Raw genomic sequence first — 18,285 nt, 5'->3', positions numbered from 1 at the left:
TCAACGGTACAATTACCCCAAACACACCTCCAGGCTGTGTAAGGGCTATTTGACCAAGAAGGAGAGTGATGGGGTGCTACACCAGATGACCTGGCCTCCAGTCACCAGACCTGAACCCAATCGAGATGGTTTGGGGTGAGCTGGACCACAGAGTGAAGGCAAAAGGGCCAACAAGTGCTAAGCATCTCTGGGAACTCCTTCAAGATTGTTGGAAGACCATTCCCAGTGACTACCTCTTGAAGCTCATCAAGAGAATGCCAAGAGTGTGCAAAGCAGTCATCAAAGCAAAAGGTGGCTACTTTGAAGAACCTAGAATATAAGACATAATTTCAGTTGTTTCACACTTTTTTGTTAAGTATATAATTCCACATGTGTTAATTCATAGTTTTGATGCCTTCAGTGTGAATGTACAATTTTCATAGTCATGAAAATATAGAAAAATCTTTAAATGAGAAGGTGTGTCCAAACTTTTGGTCTGCACTGTATGTACATGAAGGTTCATACCTGAATAAAAAAAATATACGGCCACAGCGTGCAGTATGGCCATGGTACATTGATAAATTGAGTTCTAAAAATCGGTATTCAAAAAATGTAAACGTGTGTTATATAAAAGAGAAAAAATAAATAAATCAACATATTCTAATACGGTTTGTTACCGTTAGATGGGAAGCAATTCCATCTCATAAAGATAAAATTGAAATATTTTTTATTCAATATTGAGATTAAAAAACATACATAATTGAAAAAGACAGGGGGAAAAAAAACTCCAAAAAAAGGGGGGGAAGCACAGATGACACAGCAATGTTGGAAGTGGAGGGACCAAAAATGGAGATGATGAACAGTGAAAAAACCCACTCAAATGAGGACTAAGGGAAGCAAAAAATAATGATAGGCTACCTATGAAATGGTCTATATTGTGAAATATAAAGGTGCAAGAAAGTGCTAGTGGGCTGGGAGATGGAACTGTCCAAATAAAATGTAATACTGCTTAACGTTTAAAGCAGGGGTCCCCAACTCCAGCCCTCGAGGGCCGCCAACAGTGCAGGTTTTCAGGATTTCTTTAGTATTGCATCGGTGGTAATGTGATCATCTGCACAGGTGATGATTCCAACCCCTGTACAATACTAAGGAAATCCTGAAAACCTGCATTGTTGGCGGCCCTCGAGGCCTGGAGTTGGGGACCACTGGTTTAAAGTGATGCAAATAAAGGAGTCACAAGAGTCACCCCCCACCCCCTCGGAAGAATTGGCCAGCGAAATGGCCCCTGTGGGGTGTTAGGGGAACACAGACTGCCTCACAGACACTGCACCTTTCTCATAGGTAATGATCACAAGCACATTGGCTGTTTATTGCTTTGATACCGTGGGTACATGGGTATACTGTGGGAGGACCGTCACTGCAGTGCTTTTTATGTGGGTATTACATTAATGCAGAGTGGTGACACTGACTGCAATTGATACACCACAGCCTCTGCATTTCTTGTGACTCCGTTATTTACAGCACTTTAGGCAGCTTTACATGTTGAACAGACAGTTCCATCTCCCAGCCCACCAGCACCTTTATATTGCACAATACAGACCATTTCATAGGTAGCCTATTATTTTTTTTTGGTTCCCTTAATGCTTATTTGTGTGGGTTTTTTCACTCTTTGTTTCCATTTTTGGTCCACCACCTCCAACATTGCTGTACCATCTGTGTTTTTCCCCTCTTTTTGGAGGTTTGTTTTGCCCTGTCTTTTTTAATTACGTATCTGTTTTTTAATCACAACGTTAAATAAAAATTATTGCAATTCTATCATTATGAGTTGGAATCGCTTCATATCTAACGGTAACAAACTGTATTAGATAATTTTGATTTACAGATTTGAAGTGTCTAACGTTTGTTTCTGGACATAAAGGAAAGAAAAGAGAAAAAGTAGCAAGAAAAATTACTTTCCAAAAAATGAATGTGACAGGAAAAACTTGTTTCCCTTCCAAAAGTGAGCTTTGACATGAGACTGCTGTATTTGGATGGCATGTATGGGTCTAATATTGGACTACTACAATCAAGAAGTGAAAAAAAAATGAAAATTTTTAACAACACGCACAATTTGTGAGATAGACAGTTGATTTTAAATTTCTGGATTGTGGAGACTTATTTGTGTTTTGAAAAAATAGCAAAAAAGAAAAAATATTCCCTCTCTATGGCACACAAGCCTAGGTTTCAGGATTTTTTTTTTCTATGAAAATTAGGACACAGGGTATTGAATTCTCTCCCTAGTTTAAAATTGCTGTGTATGATGATTAAAAGTAAGGCTGCAATTAAAAAGCTGTTACTGCAGGTCCAGCAATTCCCTATCTCACTTGAATTATTGGATTATTCAAAAACTGACTAACACTCCCATTTTCTATATGCCTCAACACTACGGTAGTAGTATAACAATGAAATTTTGGACATTTTCGGTCCCTATGTGGAATTAGCTGGGTGCTCTTATTATTTTCTTTAATTTCCATGGGTGAGAAATGGATGATTTAAACCCTTATATTTTGTAATACCACATTATTGCAGTATATGGTGGAAATCTCAGTCTCATTTGCAGCTCGGCGTATAGATGTGCATCAGAGGACTACTAAGATGGCAGTGTTTGGGCATTCAGCGGGTCCCTAGCTCCCACAGTAACCAATCAGCACCCTGTGATCATGTCATTGGGCTGCTAAGCACTCAAAATGGTGTACGTTCCAACCAAATGACGCTCTCAAAAATTGACAGTGGCATTTAAAAGGTTAGCAGCCTGAATTATCTCCAGCCATGGCTGTTAGAGACAGATACCGGCTATTTAACATAACTGGTATCTGCCACATGTGGGGAGAGCTCAGTTTCTAACCCCTTTCCGTGTGCGATCGCCTTCCACAATCTCGTACATCTATGATACTGCGCTAACGAGATATTAAACATGGCTATTTTTTCATTTGCTTTTAAATACAGAATACGATTTGTGTTCACATGATACATACATTTGATAACTTGTGGGTAAAAAACAATGTTTTGCTCTCCTGTGTGTATCATCGGCTTTGCAAATCCATTGGACTGTAGCCCAATGTAAATTCCTTTACTTCTTATGCTTTCTAGCGTCACAGATCCATTTTCATAATTTTTTCCCACTTTAAAATGGCAGTACTCATCTCCTGCGCCCTGACATAAAAACAAAGAAAATACATATTATAGCAACAGTAACAATTGCATTTTGAATACTTAAAAAACTTTATCTGAATTTATTGTGAGAGTCTAAAAATAGGGGGCAGACGTTTCCTGAGGGAGCAAAGTTTCGTCTGTCCCATATGAAGAGACCACTACTATTAATGGAACTTAGGTCAGCTACGCAAGTTATATATAAACACAAGCATTTGAAAAAAAAAATAAAACAAAAAGAAGTATTAGGCTGTGTGCACATGTTGCGTTTTCTTTGCGTTTTTTCCCGATAAAAACGCTATAAAACCACAAAAAAACGCATACAATAAGCATTCCATCATTTAGAATGAATTCCGCATGTTTTGTGCACATGATGCGTTTTTTTCCCGCAAAAAAAACGCATCGCGGTAAAAACCGCAGCATGTTCATTAATTTTGCGGGTTTTTTGCGGATTTCCCACTGCAAAATGCATTGGGAAATGTCTGGAAAAATCCGCGGCAAAACCGCGGCAAAACGGCATGCAGATTTCTTGCGGATTTCTTGCAGAAAATGTCCGGTTTTTCTCAGGAATTTTCTGCGAGAAATCCTGAACGTGTGCACATAGTCTAAATGTTTGACTGAGATTTAGGGGTGACTACTCTGGCTGGGTTCACATAAATCACGACCAACCGTGCAACTGCTATTTAACTGCCAAGGAGTCAGAGCAAACTGATCTAACTGGTATCTCTAGGAATGAAAATGTTCTTTCTTGTCTTATTTTTAGCAGACATATATTGCATTGTTTAAAGCACAAGATCTTGTTCACACGGTGCAGTTTTGAAGCAGGTATTTAAAGCACACCACCAGCATTATTTTTCTCGCAGTCTTGGGAGTGATGCTACTTATCTAAGTGTCCTGGACCCAATCTCATACTTACCATTTGACTTCATCTGTTAGCGGTGCCGCTCTAGTCGGCTTCTGCAGGTTTTGACCTGCCAGATTGCTCCAGTGTTTGCTGGGTGATCTGGAAGTTACTACTCAATGTAAGTGTATGAGAGCCAGAACAAGGCAAGAACCAGGCTCTCATAGACTTACACTGAGAATTTGTCACTGTTACCTCTGACTTCCGATCAGTCAGACGTTGCAGTCACAAGATGGCGGCCTGGGACCAGAGCAGCACCGGGAAGAGCTGTAGACTGTGGTTGGTGAGTATAATATTAGGGGCCGGGAGCTTACATTTGTGGCACCATTCCAATGCTGGAATTAAAAAAAACCCCACTGAACTGGTGCTTTAAGTCAATAATAAGGTTTAGATTAAAAAAAGAGAAGCAGAAACTTTTTCTTTAAAATACACTTTTTTGTTTTGCCAAATAGAAAAACAGCGAAGACTAAGTTGTGTAAATCTGTCTTTACTCTGCTTAGAACATGAACATTCAGATGTACAGTAAGTTCTGCTGAGCTCAAAAGGTCACTTCCCGTCACTAAAACGTGGCAGCTGAATATCAGAGTAGCAGATTAAGGCCACTTTCCAATATTCAGTATTTGTCCAGTATTTCACATCAGTATTTGTAAGCCATAACCTGGAGTTGAACAATCAGAAGAAAAGTATAATAGAAATGTGGTATCCCGATACCTGTTCAACTGCTGCTGAATGAGACAGTTGTAGTGCGGCAGTAGATCTGTTCCAGTGTGTCAGAGTTTGGGCACTGTGAGCTATGAGATGTAATACATTGTATTATATAAGGATGATTCATAAATGTGCTTTGCTGCCATCTACTGGTCAATGTGTGTATATGAAAGTTAAGTGATTATTTTCCTTACAACAAGCTATCATAGAAATGGCAGCTTAGGACTTTCACACTTCCTGAGGTAACTCCCAATTCAGGGCTCTCACACTTCCTGAGGTAACTTACAGTTCCGGGCGGTTCAAGCGGCCTGAGGAAGCAGACACAACTGTTCCCAGCATAGTTTCCTTGCCAGTCCACGCTGGGGGAACATCTTTCTCCTCATAATCGCATCTACAAAGGAGTGAAACCTCTTCTAGTCAGGATAGATAAAGCTGCACATGCTCTCCTGCATGCTGGTTATCCTGTTTGCTTCTAGCCAGGACCAGATTTACATGGCTGCCACGCCACCCACTTTGCTTAACCTACTCCCTGCAAAAGGGAACGGTAGGCTCAAAACTGTGAGTACTTCCACACTTTAGTGTGTTTCCAAGTGTGAGCCAATCTGTGAAGGTCCCTCCATCACTATATTTCTTGAACTGTGCATAGCATTTCCTCTAATAGCAACTGAAGAGAGCTATGCTTCAGCCACCCTGAGACGCCATAGCCTCGCTTGTCTCATGAGGTGAGACCAATTAATTTCATATGCACAATATACTATGAACTTCGCCTTTAAGAGAGAGACTGTACCCTGTTATCTCTTTCAGTAAAATTGTTATGGTTATAAGTTCTGCATATCTGGCTGCTTGAGATTGCACAAACACCACAGGCGCTCCAAAACCTGCACCCAGACACCACCCCTACAGGAGTGACCCCGGGGGTCCTATACCATCCACAAGTGCCACCTTCTGCTATTGACAAGTGTGAACAGGAGGAAAGTGTAGAGGGGTCCAGCGACCGACTTCAGCTACCGTGACATCATTATCTGCTGCCAGTTAGACTACATGGCCCAGCTGAGCCTTCTGCAACATCTGGCGCCTCCCCAGTGGCCCACCACAGAAACTCGTGACCACTTCTGTATTATCACTAATAGAGTGTCTTCAGCGTGCTCTAATACTATGATTGAATCGCCGGCGCTGTTTGACAGCTGCAACACATGCAGGAATTGCCTATCAAACAGGCAATCCATGCATTTGTGGCTGCTGTTAAACAGCCGCGAGACATGCAGCCAGGGCAACTCAAATATAACACCTTATCCCGAGCACACTTGCTCATTACTAATACTGATTTAAATTACTGACCACATACTGAAAGTGTGAACGTAGCCATAGTCTGCTCACTGTGGATTTCCATTTCGGATATACAGATCAAAAATGTAGCGAAAATTTAAAGCAATGCTATTGAAATGGATTGTGACTATAGTATACTTACTTCTCCATCACATCTACCATTTTTAATCTGCAGAAACATTCTAGGATGGGTTACATTTTCGAACATGCACACATCAGGACCTATTTTGTGCACTCTCCAGTAGGATTCCACCTTCTGTTTTCCAGCACCACTGCACGACCCATCAGGTCTTAGCCACAAAGCCTGGCTCCAACTTGTGGCTAGTAAAACTATGGCACCACTGTGGAATATTCCCTAAAGTAATAGCAATAGGTAAATAATAACATTAATAATAATAATAGTAGTAATAATAATTATAATATTATCATGTATTTTATTCTTAGACACTGTCGCTGGCATTTATTTGCACGTAGCGCATTCCTTATTTGAATGCAATTGACAGGAAGGTCAAACAAAGGAACCAGTGACTAGCAAGCATCTGTTCTACTGTATTTTGGTCAACTGATCTATATTTTTTTCTATGTGAATATTTAATGTATTGTATGTAGATAGTATTTTAAAACCTGAAAGCAGTTTGTCTCATAAATACAGCATACCTTCTAGAGTTATCATTTTTGTTGTCCTGAAAAGTGCCAGAATTAACCATTTGAACTCACCACTCAGAAACATATAACTACCGATTAAATCCCATCATTTTACATGGATCTAATCATGGTGTTGACTGCTTCGCAAACTGATTATTTGTCAGTGAGGTATTTCAACTCTGCATTTCTCTGTGAATTTTGGTTCCGGTTCTAAATCATGATCCTGGCCCTTTATCTATGAGGGTGATTCATTAAGACTGCCAAAGCACGCGCTACTATTAATGAGGCGCTTGCTGGAGTACATTGACCTGATTCACGAAGCTGAGGACTAGCGTGCATTTCCAGATTAAAGCGAACCTGTCGGCAGGACTTTGATAAGTAAACTACAGGCATTGTCATATTGTTGCTGTTACATTGATTAAAATGATACCTGGGGTGAAGAAATCCATCTTGTGGTTCATGTGTAATCAGTGTTAGAAGGTTTCAGTCAATGATATGCCCATGCTCTGGAGCGGGACTGTAGGCAGAGTCTTATCTTCCTGGTCTAAAGGTACCTTCACATTAAGCGACGCTGCAGCGATACCGACAACGATCCGGATCACTGCAGCGTCGCTGTTTGGTCGCTGGAGAGCTGTCACACAGACCGCTCTCCAGCGACCAACGATGTCGGTAACCAGGGTAAACATCGGGTAACTAAGCGCAGGGCCGCGCTTAGTAACCCGATGTTTACCCTGGTTACCATCCTAAAAGTAAAAAAAAACAAACAGTACATACTTACCTACAGCCGTCTGTCCTCCAGCGCTGTGCTCTGCACTCCTCCTGTACTGTCTGTGTGAGCACAGCGGCCGGAAAGCAGAGCGGTGACGTCACCGCTCTGCTTTCCGGCTGACCGACGCTCACAGCCAGTACAGGAGGAGAGCAGAGCACAGCGCTGGAGGACAGACGGCTGTAGGTAAGTATGTACTGCTTGTTTTTTTTTACTTTTAGGATGGTAACCAGGGTAAACATCGGGTTACTAAGCGCGGCCCTGCGCTTAGTTACCCGATGTTTACCCTGGTTACCAGTGAAGACATCGCTGGATCGGTGTCACACACGCTGATCCAGCGATGTCAGCAGGAGTCCAGCGACGAAATAAAGTTCTGGACTTTATTCAGCGACCAACGATCTCCCAGCAGGGGCCTGATCGTTGGTCGCTGTCACACATAACGATTTCATTAACGATATCGTTGCTACGTCACAAAAAGCAACGATATCGTTAACAATATCGTTATGTGTGAAGGTACCTTAAGTCAGAGAAACCGCTCAGAGGCCACCCCAAAGCACATACAGTCTGTCTTTACGATGAGGAACATGTTTGTGCTTCGGGGCGGTCTGTGGGCAAGTCTCTCCTTGGTCTCTCTGGCTTAGCACAAGAAGAGAAGACTCTGCTTACAGTCCCACCCCGGAGCGTGAGCATCTCACTAACTGAAAACATCTAAAACTGATTACACAAGAACTACAAGACAGATTTCTTCATCCCAAGTATCATTTTAATCAGTGTAACAGTGGCAACATGTCAATGTCTGTAGTTTACGTATCAAAATCCTGCTGACAGGTTCATTTTAAGTTTCGACACTTTGATGGTTGGGCATGAGCAAAACCAAGACCCATATTGGCATGTATGGCACATCAATACCAAAAGTCGCAATCTTTTTGCGCAACTGCCTGACTTGCAAACAAATTGACAACTTTTTAAGGTTTTCATTCCAGATTTCTGGCTTAAGCACCTAAATGAATTGGCCCTTATGGAGTTGTGTGGAGATGCGCAAATAATGTGTGACTTTTGGCAATTTTATGCCACTTTGGATCAGCTCCCCTGAAGTGGATGTAACTTTGCTGGCCATGGCGTGGTCATGTCTACCCAACCGATTTAATGCCCTTTTTTGCATAAGAAATGATTCTCTAGCCTCTGACTGGAGTAACATGTACCCCAAACCTTAATTTTGTGTCTTCATTATTATCCTGAGAAGGTACTGTAGCCCTAACCTTTGTTAGACTTCTAAATATTTTCCTGGTCTCCTGTTTTTTCCCCAAAATATTCTGGTTTGATTATAATTCATCTTCTTGAGCCGAACTATTGATGAAAATGAAAATTTGCAACAACAGACTAGTGTATTATATAAATTTGAGTTCTCCAGCACTGGTAAGTTTCCAATGTCCATATCTGAGGTAGACCAGTGCCTGTCAATAAAAGTATGTTAGCAGATATTTTCTTGGTCATGAATAGCAGCCTTACATTGCAGCACAGGTCATATGCTCACGTTGTGAACTGATTAATGTTATTTCCTCATAAGCTCATTTTTAATTACTTATCACTAGACATGGCTATGATGCCCCCACACTATGCTTAGTATCAAACCTGTTAAATCTTATTAATCAGGATAAGCATAGAAGTACCTCCGGTAACACAGTGGCCTTCAAGTACACTTTTGCCCTCAATATCTTTCATCATACAATATTTTACTGCCATATTTATTTACCATTAAAACGACAATAGAAAATATCTTGTCACATACAGTTATACAATGTATAGGAGCGAGCAGCACTGTAATCCTGAGAAAGTAGGTGCAGAACTTCCAGGAGGTTGACCCAAATGTTCCAATATTCACAATCAGAGAGAAACAGATGAAAGTCCCACTCCAGAATTCAAGTAAAGTTCTGTTCTTATTCATCCAAGTCTTAGGCACTTGCTACATTTCAGCTCATCATTAGAGACATTTTCAAGCTGCTTGAAAAGAGATCTAATGATGAGCTGAAACGTAGCATGTGCCTAAGACTTGGGTGAATAAGAGCACAACTTTATTTAAATTCTAGAGCTCTGCTTTCATCTGTTCCTCTCTGCTAGTCATGCAATCTGTTAGTGGCATCCGGAAAGTTCTTTTGTTATATTCTTATAGTATTTTATTCAGTGTAGTTATAGTTTAACACAGTGTTTTGTATTCAAATATGTATTGCATATATACAGCATCTCAGATGTGCATATTTTAATATTATTCATCTGTAATATTATAATATTCTCTATATTACAGAAGCCTTTATCACTAAATCTGTGTATATGAGTCTGCAGTGTAGTGTATATTTATTACCCCCGACTTCTCTGGTAATCAGCACCGTTTGGTCCTTTTCTCAGTGACGTCACCACCAGGCCGGGGTCACACTTAATGTATGAAAAATCGGTCCGAGTCTCCCTGCCGAGAGTCGCACAAGTGTTCTCCGCATGGTCATCCGTGTGTAATGTGTTTGCAATGCGATGATGCGATTTTCTCGCTCCTATGTATCTGTATGACATCCGCATGACATGCGTATGGCTTTACATTTCTCACTGCTTTTCCCCATTGAATTTAATGGCTCAATGGGCTGAAATGAGGAAAATGTGTGCGTATTTGTCGCAAGCTAGATGAATAATCCGTGTGGTGTCCGAGTTTTTCTCGCACCCATAGACTTGCATTGGCGAGTCTCGGGCAATGTACGTGTACAATCGCAGCATGCTGCGATTTTACACGCACGTAGAATACACCGGAGAAAAAATATGGTGATGTTAGCTGCCCCATAGATTAACAATGGTCCGAAAGCTATGTGATGTTTTCTCACAAAGCACTCGTCCATATTCTACGCTAGTGTGACCCCGGCCTAAAGATGATCCCGCTCAGTCTATGATCTATGCGTGAACTGGAAGTCTTTTACAATGTAAGTCTTTGGCGCCTTGTTCTAAAGCTCTATAAAGGTACCGTCACACATAGCGACGCTGCAGCGATACCGACAACGATCCGGATCGCTGCAGCGTCGCTGTTTGGTCGCTGGAGAGCTGTCACACAGACAGCTCTCCAGCGACCAACGATCCCGAGGTCCCCGGTAACCAGGGTAAACATCGGGTAACTAAGCGCAGGGCCGCGCTTAGTAACCCGATGTTTACCCTGGTTACCATCCTAAAAAGTAAAAAAACAAACGCTACATACTTACCTACCGCTGTCTGTCCTCGGCGCTCTGCTTCTCTGGTCTGGCTGTGAGCGCCGGGCAGCCAGAAAGCAGAGCGGTGACGTCACCGCTCTGCTTTCCGGCTGACCGACGCTCACAGCCAGAGCAGGAGGAGAGCAGAGCACAGCGCTGGAGGACAGACAGCTGTAGGTAAGTATGTACTGTTTGTTTTTTTACTTTTAGGATGGTAACCAGGGTAAACGTCGGGTTACTAAGCGCGGCCCTGCGCTTAGTTACCCGATGTTTACCCTGGTTACCAGCAAAGACATCGCTGAATCGGTGTCACACACGCCGATTCAGCGATGTCTACGGGGAGTCCAGCGACGAAATAAAGTTCTGGACTTTCTTCCCCGACCAGCGATCTCCCAGCAGGGGCCTGATCGCTGCTGCCTGTCACACTGGACGATATCGCTAGCGAGGACGCTGCAACATCACGGATCGCTAGCGATATCGTCTAGTGTGACAGTACCTTAAGTTTACATTGTAAATGTCACTTCCAGGTCACATGGTGCTCAAAGTGATCCAGATAGCTGTTCCGCTACTCTTCTTATTGATGTCACTGCTCTTCAGGCTACGGTGGGTGAGCGTACTAACACACTTACACTACTGTATATACTTGTATACACAGATTTAGGCCTCCTTCACATGTCCGTGTTTCAGGTAAGTGTGCTGTCTGTTTTTTTCCCTGATGCCCAAGAAGTATCATTTCTCCTTGTGGAGATTGACATGCTAAGCATGTGGCAATAGGTGGCAATTGAATTCTAGTTCTCTTCCTCTCTGAAGAGACAATTTGCATAATTAGCATATTTCTATGATGCTACACTTACCCATTATAACCTATGCTACTATGCACACGTTCGTGTTTTTACATAGATTGTGTGTTCGCATAAACTACATAGAGACATGTACAGTACGTTTTCTTCTGGCATCCGTGTGATGTATGTGTTTACATTGCAAAGTATAGGAAAAGCTTTGGAATATAATTCTTTCTTTAACTATGTAACTATGCAAGTATTGGGGCATTAGTGGGAATTTCTGCAGTAAATTCTGCTATAATAGTGCTGTGCCATTATCACAACAGAAAGAAACCAGGCACAGACTCTACTGTATGATAACAATAGAACACAGTCATTAAATCACACTTTATCTAAATATTTTGTAAATTATGAAATCATTGCAATAGTGTCAGGCCTATTAGCACACACATTAGAGTGACATTATTAAGACAGCATAGAAATACACATAGATAACTATAACAACATCATTAAAGATGCACTCCGATCAAAATTTGTATCCTAATAATATATTGCAATCATCATATCATATAGCACTGTGGGCTTACAAGCGCTCATTTTGCCTTTCTACCCAGATAATTCTTCTCTTTCCTAGAAGATCTATGACATTACATGATTAGTAACTGAGTAGCTGAATCCTTCTAAGCTCTATGTAAAAGAGGTAAATTTTCCCTGTATGAACCAGGAGTCACTGCAAAAGTCCCTGGCAGCCTTGCAGCGCCGATCATAGCTGTCTGCAAGGTCTGTGTGTGTGAGTGCAGCTCTCGCTGCAGTGTGTTCTGCAGCCACATCTGGTAGAAGTCCGCTCACTGCCTCATATATTGTCCTATTTTTCATTAGTGCAGCCCATTTTTCCTGATTTATCCTATTAGTGGTGTGTTTCCATCCGTATCCAGCTAGATTGCGTGCACTATATACGAGTAGATAGAGGAGCCTTTCTGCAGCCTTGTACCCTGCAGCCCCAGCCAGATTAGTATTAGCCTATTTTTTGGAGCCTCATCTAATGCATTGTAGGTTACCTTCCTGCTTTGTAATAGCTACAAAAAGTTTGTGATACTATTGGTTTTACATCTTTGGGCACATCCATTTTTTTTTGTCCAAATAAAAACCTAAATAAAGTTCACCAAACACTCCACTTTACAGTTGTGTAGGCCACATTAGCTCATATTAAAGTCTAGTCCACACTTTATAAAATTAGTGTTTCTTATACCTGTTAGCAGCTGTTCATGAATAAGCACAATAACCCCTTAGTTCTTTTCTGCCTATCTTTATCAGTCTACCAAGATGAAGAAGGCAGGGAGTAAGGCACGTGGTCGTGGGCGTGGAGTTTCTGCAGGGAGAGGACGTGGGGATTCTGTGCCTGCCGCGGGCACCAGTGACTCAGCATCCCCCAGTTTTACCAGGGAACAGTCCTTTATGCGCAGCTTTGAAGGAGCTCGTCGTACCCCACTGCTGCGGGCCGAACAAATTGAAGCCATTGTCAGATGGATGGCAGCTAACACATCGACTTCAATTAGTGCCACATCCTCTCAGGTCCAGAGCACTGAAGAGCACCCATCTCTCTCTTCCCCACCTGCCAAATTGTCCTGTCCTGTCCAGAGAGCCCTGGACAGGAGCCATCTCTACTTCTGTTCTCTGAATCTCTTGGCTTGGAAAGAGGGGGCCAGCCAAGCAGCATTCGAGAAATGGAAGAAGAGGCAGTATGCAGTGATGCGCAACTGCTTTGTCTCTCTGAGTCTGGAGAGACGGGTGGGCCAGTGCCTACAGTCAGCACACCTCAGTACACATCTGATGATCAGACCCAGGTGCCACTTTCTGGTGCGTACTGTGCTGCCGAGACTACCCAGGAGAAGCAGTTGTTGGAAGAGGGTAGTGTAGATGACGAGGTCCTTGACCCATCATGGCGTGAGGTACAGGAAGGTGGTGGGAGCAGCTCTGAGGAAGAGATTCCCCAAATGGCCCAAAAAGGAGGGAGAGGGAGGGGGCAGACTGGGTTGCCTGTAGCCTCCACTTCGGCACCCATTAGGAGCATGCCTCTTCCCAAACCCAAAATGGGCGCTCCCAAGACTTGATGTGCCTGGTCCTTTTTAGACGAAGTTGCAGATGACATTTGCTTTGCCAAATGCAAGCTGTGTCATCAGAAAGTGAAAAGAGGGAAAAGTGTCAGCAACCTCAATACCACAAATATGTGGAAACATGTGCGGACCAAGCATGTGGTGGAGTTACAAAAACACACTGAAGACCTAAGCCAACCTACAGCACCACCTACCACCTCTTCAGCTTGTGTTGTAGCCTCCTCCTCCAGCTCACACACAGCTGGTTCGGCTTCCTCACAGGATCGCCATGGAAGAACCTCTGGCACTGTTGTACAGAGACCCAGTGTAATTCCACCCACAGCACCACGTTCCCTGTCATCCTCACACTCCCAGCCCAATCTACAGCCATTGGTAGCACAGGCATGGGAGAAAAGGCGGCCATTCTCGGCAAACCACCCCCGAGCACAGGCTCTGAATGCTGGCATTGCAAAATTACTGTCCCTTGAAATGCTATAATTCAGGCTGGAGGAGACTGACACCTTCCGTAACTTCATGGCACTGGCAGTCCCACAATACAACGTGCCCAGCCGCTTTTATTTCAGCAGGCAAGCCATCCCTGCCCTGCAAAAGCATGTGGAGGGAAACATTAAACATGCGCTACTAAACGCTGTCAGTAGCAAGGTCCACCTGACCACCGACGCGTGGATCAGTCACCATGGACAGGGACGATACCTTTCCCTCACTGCCCATTGGGTAAATGTTGTGGAGCCGGGTACAGATCTTGAGAGTGGCGCTGTACGTGTTCTGCCAACTCCAAGGATTGCAGGAATCCAGTCTGTACACATTGACTCCTCCTCATACTCCAGTTCCTCTGAATCAGCGCTGCAGGAGCTGTCACGGTCTACCTCCACATGGACCCGTGAACACTTAACTGTTACGACCGATATGAGCACAGCCGTGGCCAAACATCAACAGGCCATATTGAAATTAATTTCTTTGGGGAATTGAAGCAACACAGCGCAGGAGCTCTGGAATGCCATCAAGCAGGAGAGCGACGTGTGGTTTGTGCCAGCAAATCTCAAGCCAGGCATGGCAGTGTGTGACAATGGCCGAAATCTGGTGGCAGCTCTGGGCCTAGGCAACCTCACTCACATCCCCCTGTCTGGCACATGTGCTCAACTTGGTCATGCAAAGTTTTTTGAGGGACTATCCGGATCTTGATGCACTGCTGCACAAGGTCCACCTAGAGTGCGCTCAGTTGCGGTGTTCCAGCATGGCAAGATCGTACATTGCAGCTCTGCAGTGCCGATTCCGCCTACTGGAACATCGCATCATATGTGACCTACCCACCAGGTGGAATTCAACATTAAATACTGTATGTTGGAGCGGTTGTGTGAGCAGCAGGCAGCAGTAATGGAGTACCAGCTGCATCAGGCGCAATCAAGTCACACTTCACCACCACTGAGTAGGCCCCTATGAAGGACTTCTGCCACGTTTTACGTGCCTTCGATGATTCCACGCGGATGGCGAGTGCAGATGATGCACTAGTCAGCATGACTATCCCCTTTATCTGCCTGCTTGAAAAAACACTCCAAGCACTAAGGGAGAAGGTTGTGGAAGAGGTGGAGGATGAGGAGTCACAAATGCCATCTGCTTCTGGACAGTTTGTACAACGTGGTTCCTCACAAAGGCCTAGGCAGGGGACACTTTGTGAGGAGGATGAGGAGGAGTCAATGGAGGAAGAAGACATCTGTCCAGAGGAGAGAGTTACACAATGCTCTAGCAGTCAGCATGTAGAGCGAGGGTGGGTGATGCAGAGCAGGCAGAGATCATGCCTCAAGCAGGGGACAGTGTTTCTTGGCCAGTTGGCAGTCTGCTGCACATGGTTGATTTCATGCTGCAGTACCTGAGAAACGACCGCCACATCGCCCACATTCTGAACACTGCTGATTATTGGGTGTACGCCCTCCTAGATCCTCGCTACCGGGACAACTTACAAAGCCTCATAACACCATTGAACCAGGAGCATAAAATGCGGGAGTACCCATACACACTGGTGCATTCCATCATATTCTCCATTCTAACCGAGAACAGTGCTGCTAGGCTGCTAGTGCTTTACAAAGCAGCTCAGTGCGTCGAGGCAGTGGAGGAAGCTCTGCACAAAGAGGGAGCAGAAGCAGCTCCTCAGCACAAGGCAAGACCAGTATGGACCAAAGGTGGCAAAGTTTTGTGTGCCCGCCACAAATGTCTACACCATCACAGATGGCTCCAGTCAGCAGGAGGCAACGTTTCCATCAGATGGTGACAGACTTCATGTCTTGCACTTTCAGTGTACTCCCAGATGGCTCTTCCCCCTTCAAGTTTTGGGTTTTTAAGCTGGATACATAGCCAGAGCTTAGCCAGTATGCATTGGAGGTGCTGGCTTGCCCTGCTGCTAGTGTATTATCGGGACACGTCTTTAATGCTGCAGGTGGTGTACTAACAGAACGTCGCATGCGACTATCCTCCGATAACGTTGACCGGCTTACTTTTCTGAAAATGAACAAGGCCTGGATCTCGCAGGAATTTGCCACTCCTCTTCCAGAAAAAATAATTGGTTGGCAACAGTATCCAGGTCTCCTGTTGTGTTCATGTTTCTACCACCTGAACTGTAATCCCAGGGCTGCAACACCGCCAGTTGCTGCTCAGAAGTGCCTTCTGCACAGTCAACACTTGCTGCCGTGTTATTGGGGTTCAGTAACGTCAGCTGCTCCCCTGCTGTGTATCCGGCAATTTCTCCTGCTACGTCCACACTCACACTACCACAGATGTTAAAGGGAACCTGTCACCCCCCCAAGCGTTTGTAACTAAAAGAGCCACCTTGTGCAGCACTAATGCTGCATTTGGACAAGGTGGTCTTTCAGCTTTGCTCCTTGCACACGCTGAACTAAACACTTATAAAATGTGCCCCCTCATACCGTGAAACCGTCCCGGAGGCGGGACTTTCCTTCCTAATCAGACGCGGCACAGCCGACATGCATATCCCCTTTGCGCTGGGTGCCGCCTCCTCAGCGTTGTTTGAATCTGTCCCAGAGCCTGCGATGTTATGTTATCCCTTGGCCATGCCCAATTAGTGCTGCCTGTCTTCTGACATCATTTGATGTCAGGCTGACTGCGCCTGAGTAATCCCTGGGCTCCAACACTGCCAGTTACTGCTTGGAAGTGCCGTCTGCACAGTCAACACATGCTCCAGTGTTTTGGGGTTCAGTAACGTCAGCTGATCCCCAGCAGTGTGTGCAGCAATTTTTCCTGCTCCCTCCACATTCACACTACTGTTGTGAATTCTGCTCTTGGGCTCCCTCCGGTGGTTATGAGTGGTAGTGCTGCGGTAGTTGGATCGCAGCATTTATCAGGTGTATCTATTTTTTGCAATTTGGGCTGGGCTATATAGCCTTGCTTGATCCTTTAGTCAGTGCCAGTTGTCCATTGTTTTTGGAGGATTCACATCTCTTCTGGTCTCTCCTGTTTGCTGTGCTTTTCTTCAAATATAAGTCCTGGCTTTGTTTTTGCTGTCCACCTGCTGTGGACTTTATAGTTCTGTGTATTTTCATGTTTTTGTCTTGTCTATCTTAGTCTGTGAAGGATTTTTTGCAGCCTAGCTATTTCTCTGGAGATGCAGATATACCCTCCATGTCTTTAGTCAGATGTGGTGTTTTGTATTTTCTGTGGTGGATATTTTCTAGGGTTTTAATACTGACCGCATAGTACTCTGTTCTATTCGTTCTTTTTAGCTAGTATGGCCTCCTATGCTAAATCCTGATTTCATTTCTGCGTATGTTATTTCCCTCTCCTCTCACAGTCAATATTTGTGGAGGGCTGTCTTTCCTTTGGGGATTTTCTCTGAGGCAAGATAGGTTTCCTGTTTCTGTCTTTAGGGGTAGTTAGTTCTTAGGCTGTGTCGAGGGGTCTAGGGAGTGTTAGGTACCCCCCACGGCTACTTCTAGTTGCGCTGTTAAGTTCAGGGTTTGCGGTCAGTACAGGTTCCACCTTCTCCAGAGTACATCTCATGCTGCTCCAAGGCCACCAGATCATAACACACTACTACAGATATTAAACTGCCTCCAATTAGGCCTCAGCCTACACTCTGTTTCTCCTGTAATCCCTGGGCTCCAACACCGCCAGTTGCTGCTCAAAAGTGTCTTTGGCATGGGTACTCCCTCCTGCCCAGCCTGGTTCCAGCACGCCAGCTATTTCCAGGTGGTGTCAAGGTCACTTTGCCTCCAATACGTTGTCCTGTCAGGTTGCGGTCGGGTTAGCCAACTCTATGGTGCCTGCAGTTTAGGTGCTTCCTATGTGGGCTGCAGGAACTGGCAATCAAGGCTGGTTCCGTAGTGCCAATAGGACAAGCTACCCCTGTAGGACTGTGGGTTTTCGATAACTCCGGCCAGCTCGCGGTCTTGCAATTTTTTTTTCATGTGGACCTTCTGCTGCCTATCTAAGTTCCAGCACCAATAGCTGGTTCTTTAGAAGTCAATCTTGAATAGGTCACCCTGGGTTCCAGTACCGTCAGCTGGTTCCAGGCAGAGCCTTTGGCTTAGGCGCCTCCTTCTGGGTATCCGAGTTCCACCAACGTCTGGTGGTACTTGATAGTGCTTTTTGGCACGGTACCTCCTGCTTAGAAACCGGGTTCCAGTACCATCAGCTGGTCGTCAGTAGT

At 44.3% G+C, this 18,285-nt stretch overlaps 1 protein-coding gene across 1 annotated transcript in view; it reads right to left on the bottom strand.

Moving 5' to 3' along the window:
* The window catches only part of RP1 (RP1 axonemal microtubule associated), a 367,563-nt gene that overhangs the window by 160,159 nt on the left and 189,119 nt on the right, over positions 1–18,285 (bottom strand). Inside the window, exons 15-16 of the mRNA XM_069732327.1 lie at positions 6,243–6,455; positions 2,994–3,171 (exon numbers count right to left, since the gene is read on the bottom strand). Of these exons, the coding sequence (XP_069588428.1) occupies positions 2,994–3,171; positions 6,243–6,455 (391 nt within the window). The remainder of the gene's footprint in view (positions 1–2,993; positions 3,172–6,242; positions 6,456–18,285) is intronic.

This window comes from Ranitomeya imitator, chromosome 6 (genome assembly GCF_032444005.1).
Source record: "Ranitomeya imitator isolate aRanImi1 chromosome 6, aRanImi1.pri, whole genome shotgun sequence".
Taxonomy (NCBI): Eukaryota; Metazoa; Chordata; class Amphibia; order Anura; family Dendrobatidae; genus Ranitomeya; species Ranitomeya imitator.
This window is presented reverse-complemented; position numbering and strand designations above follow the sequence as displayed.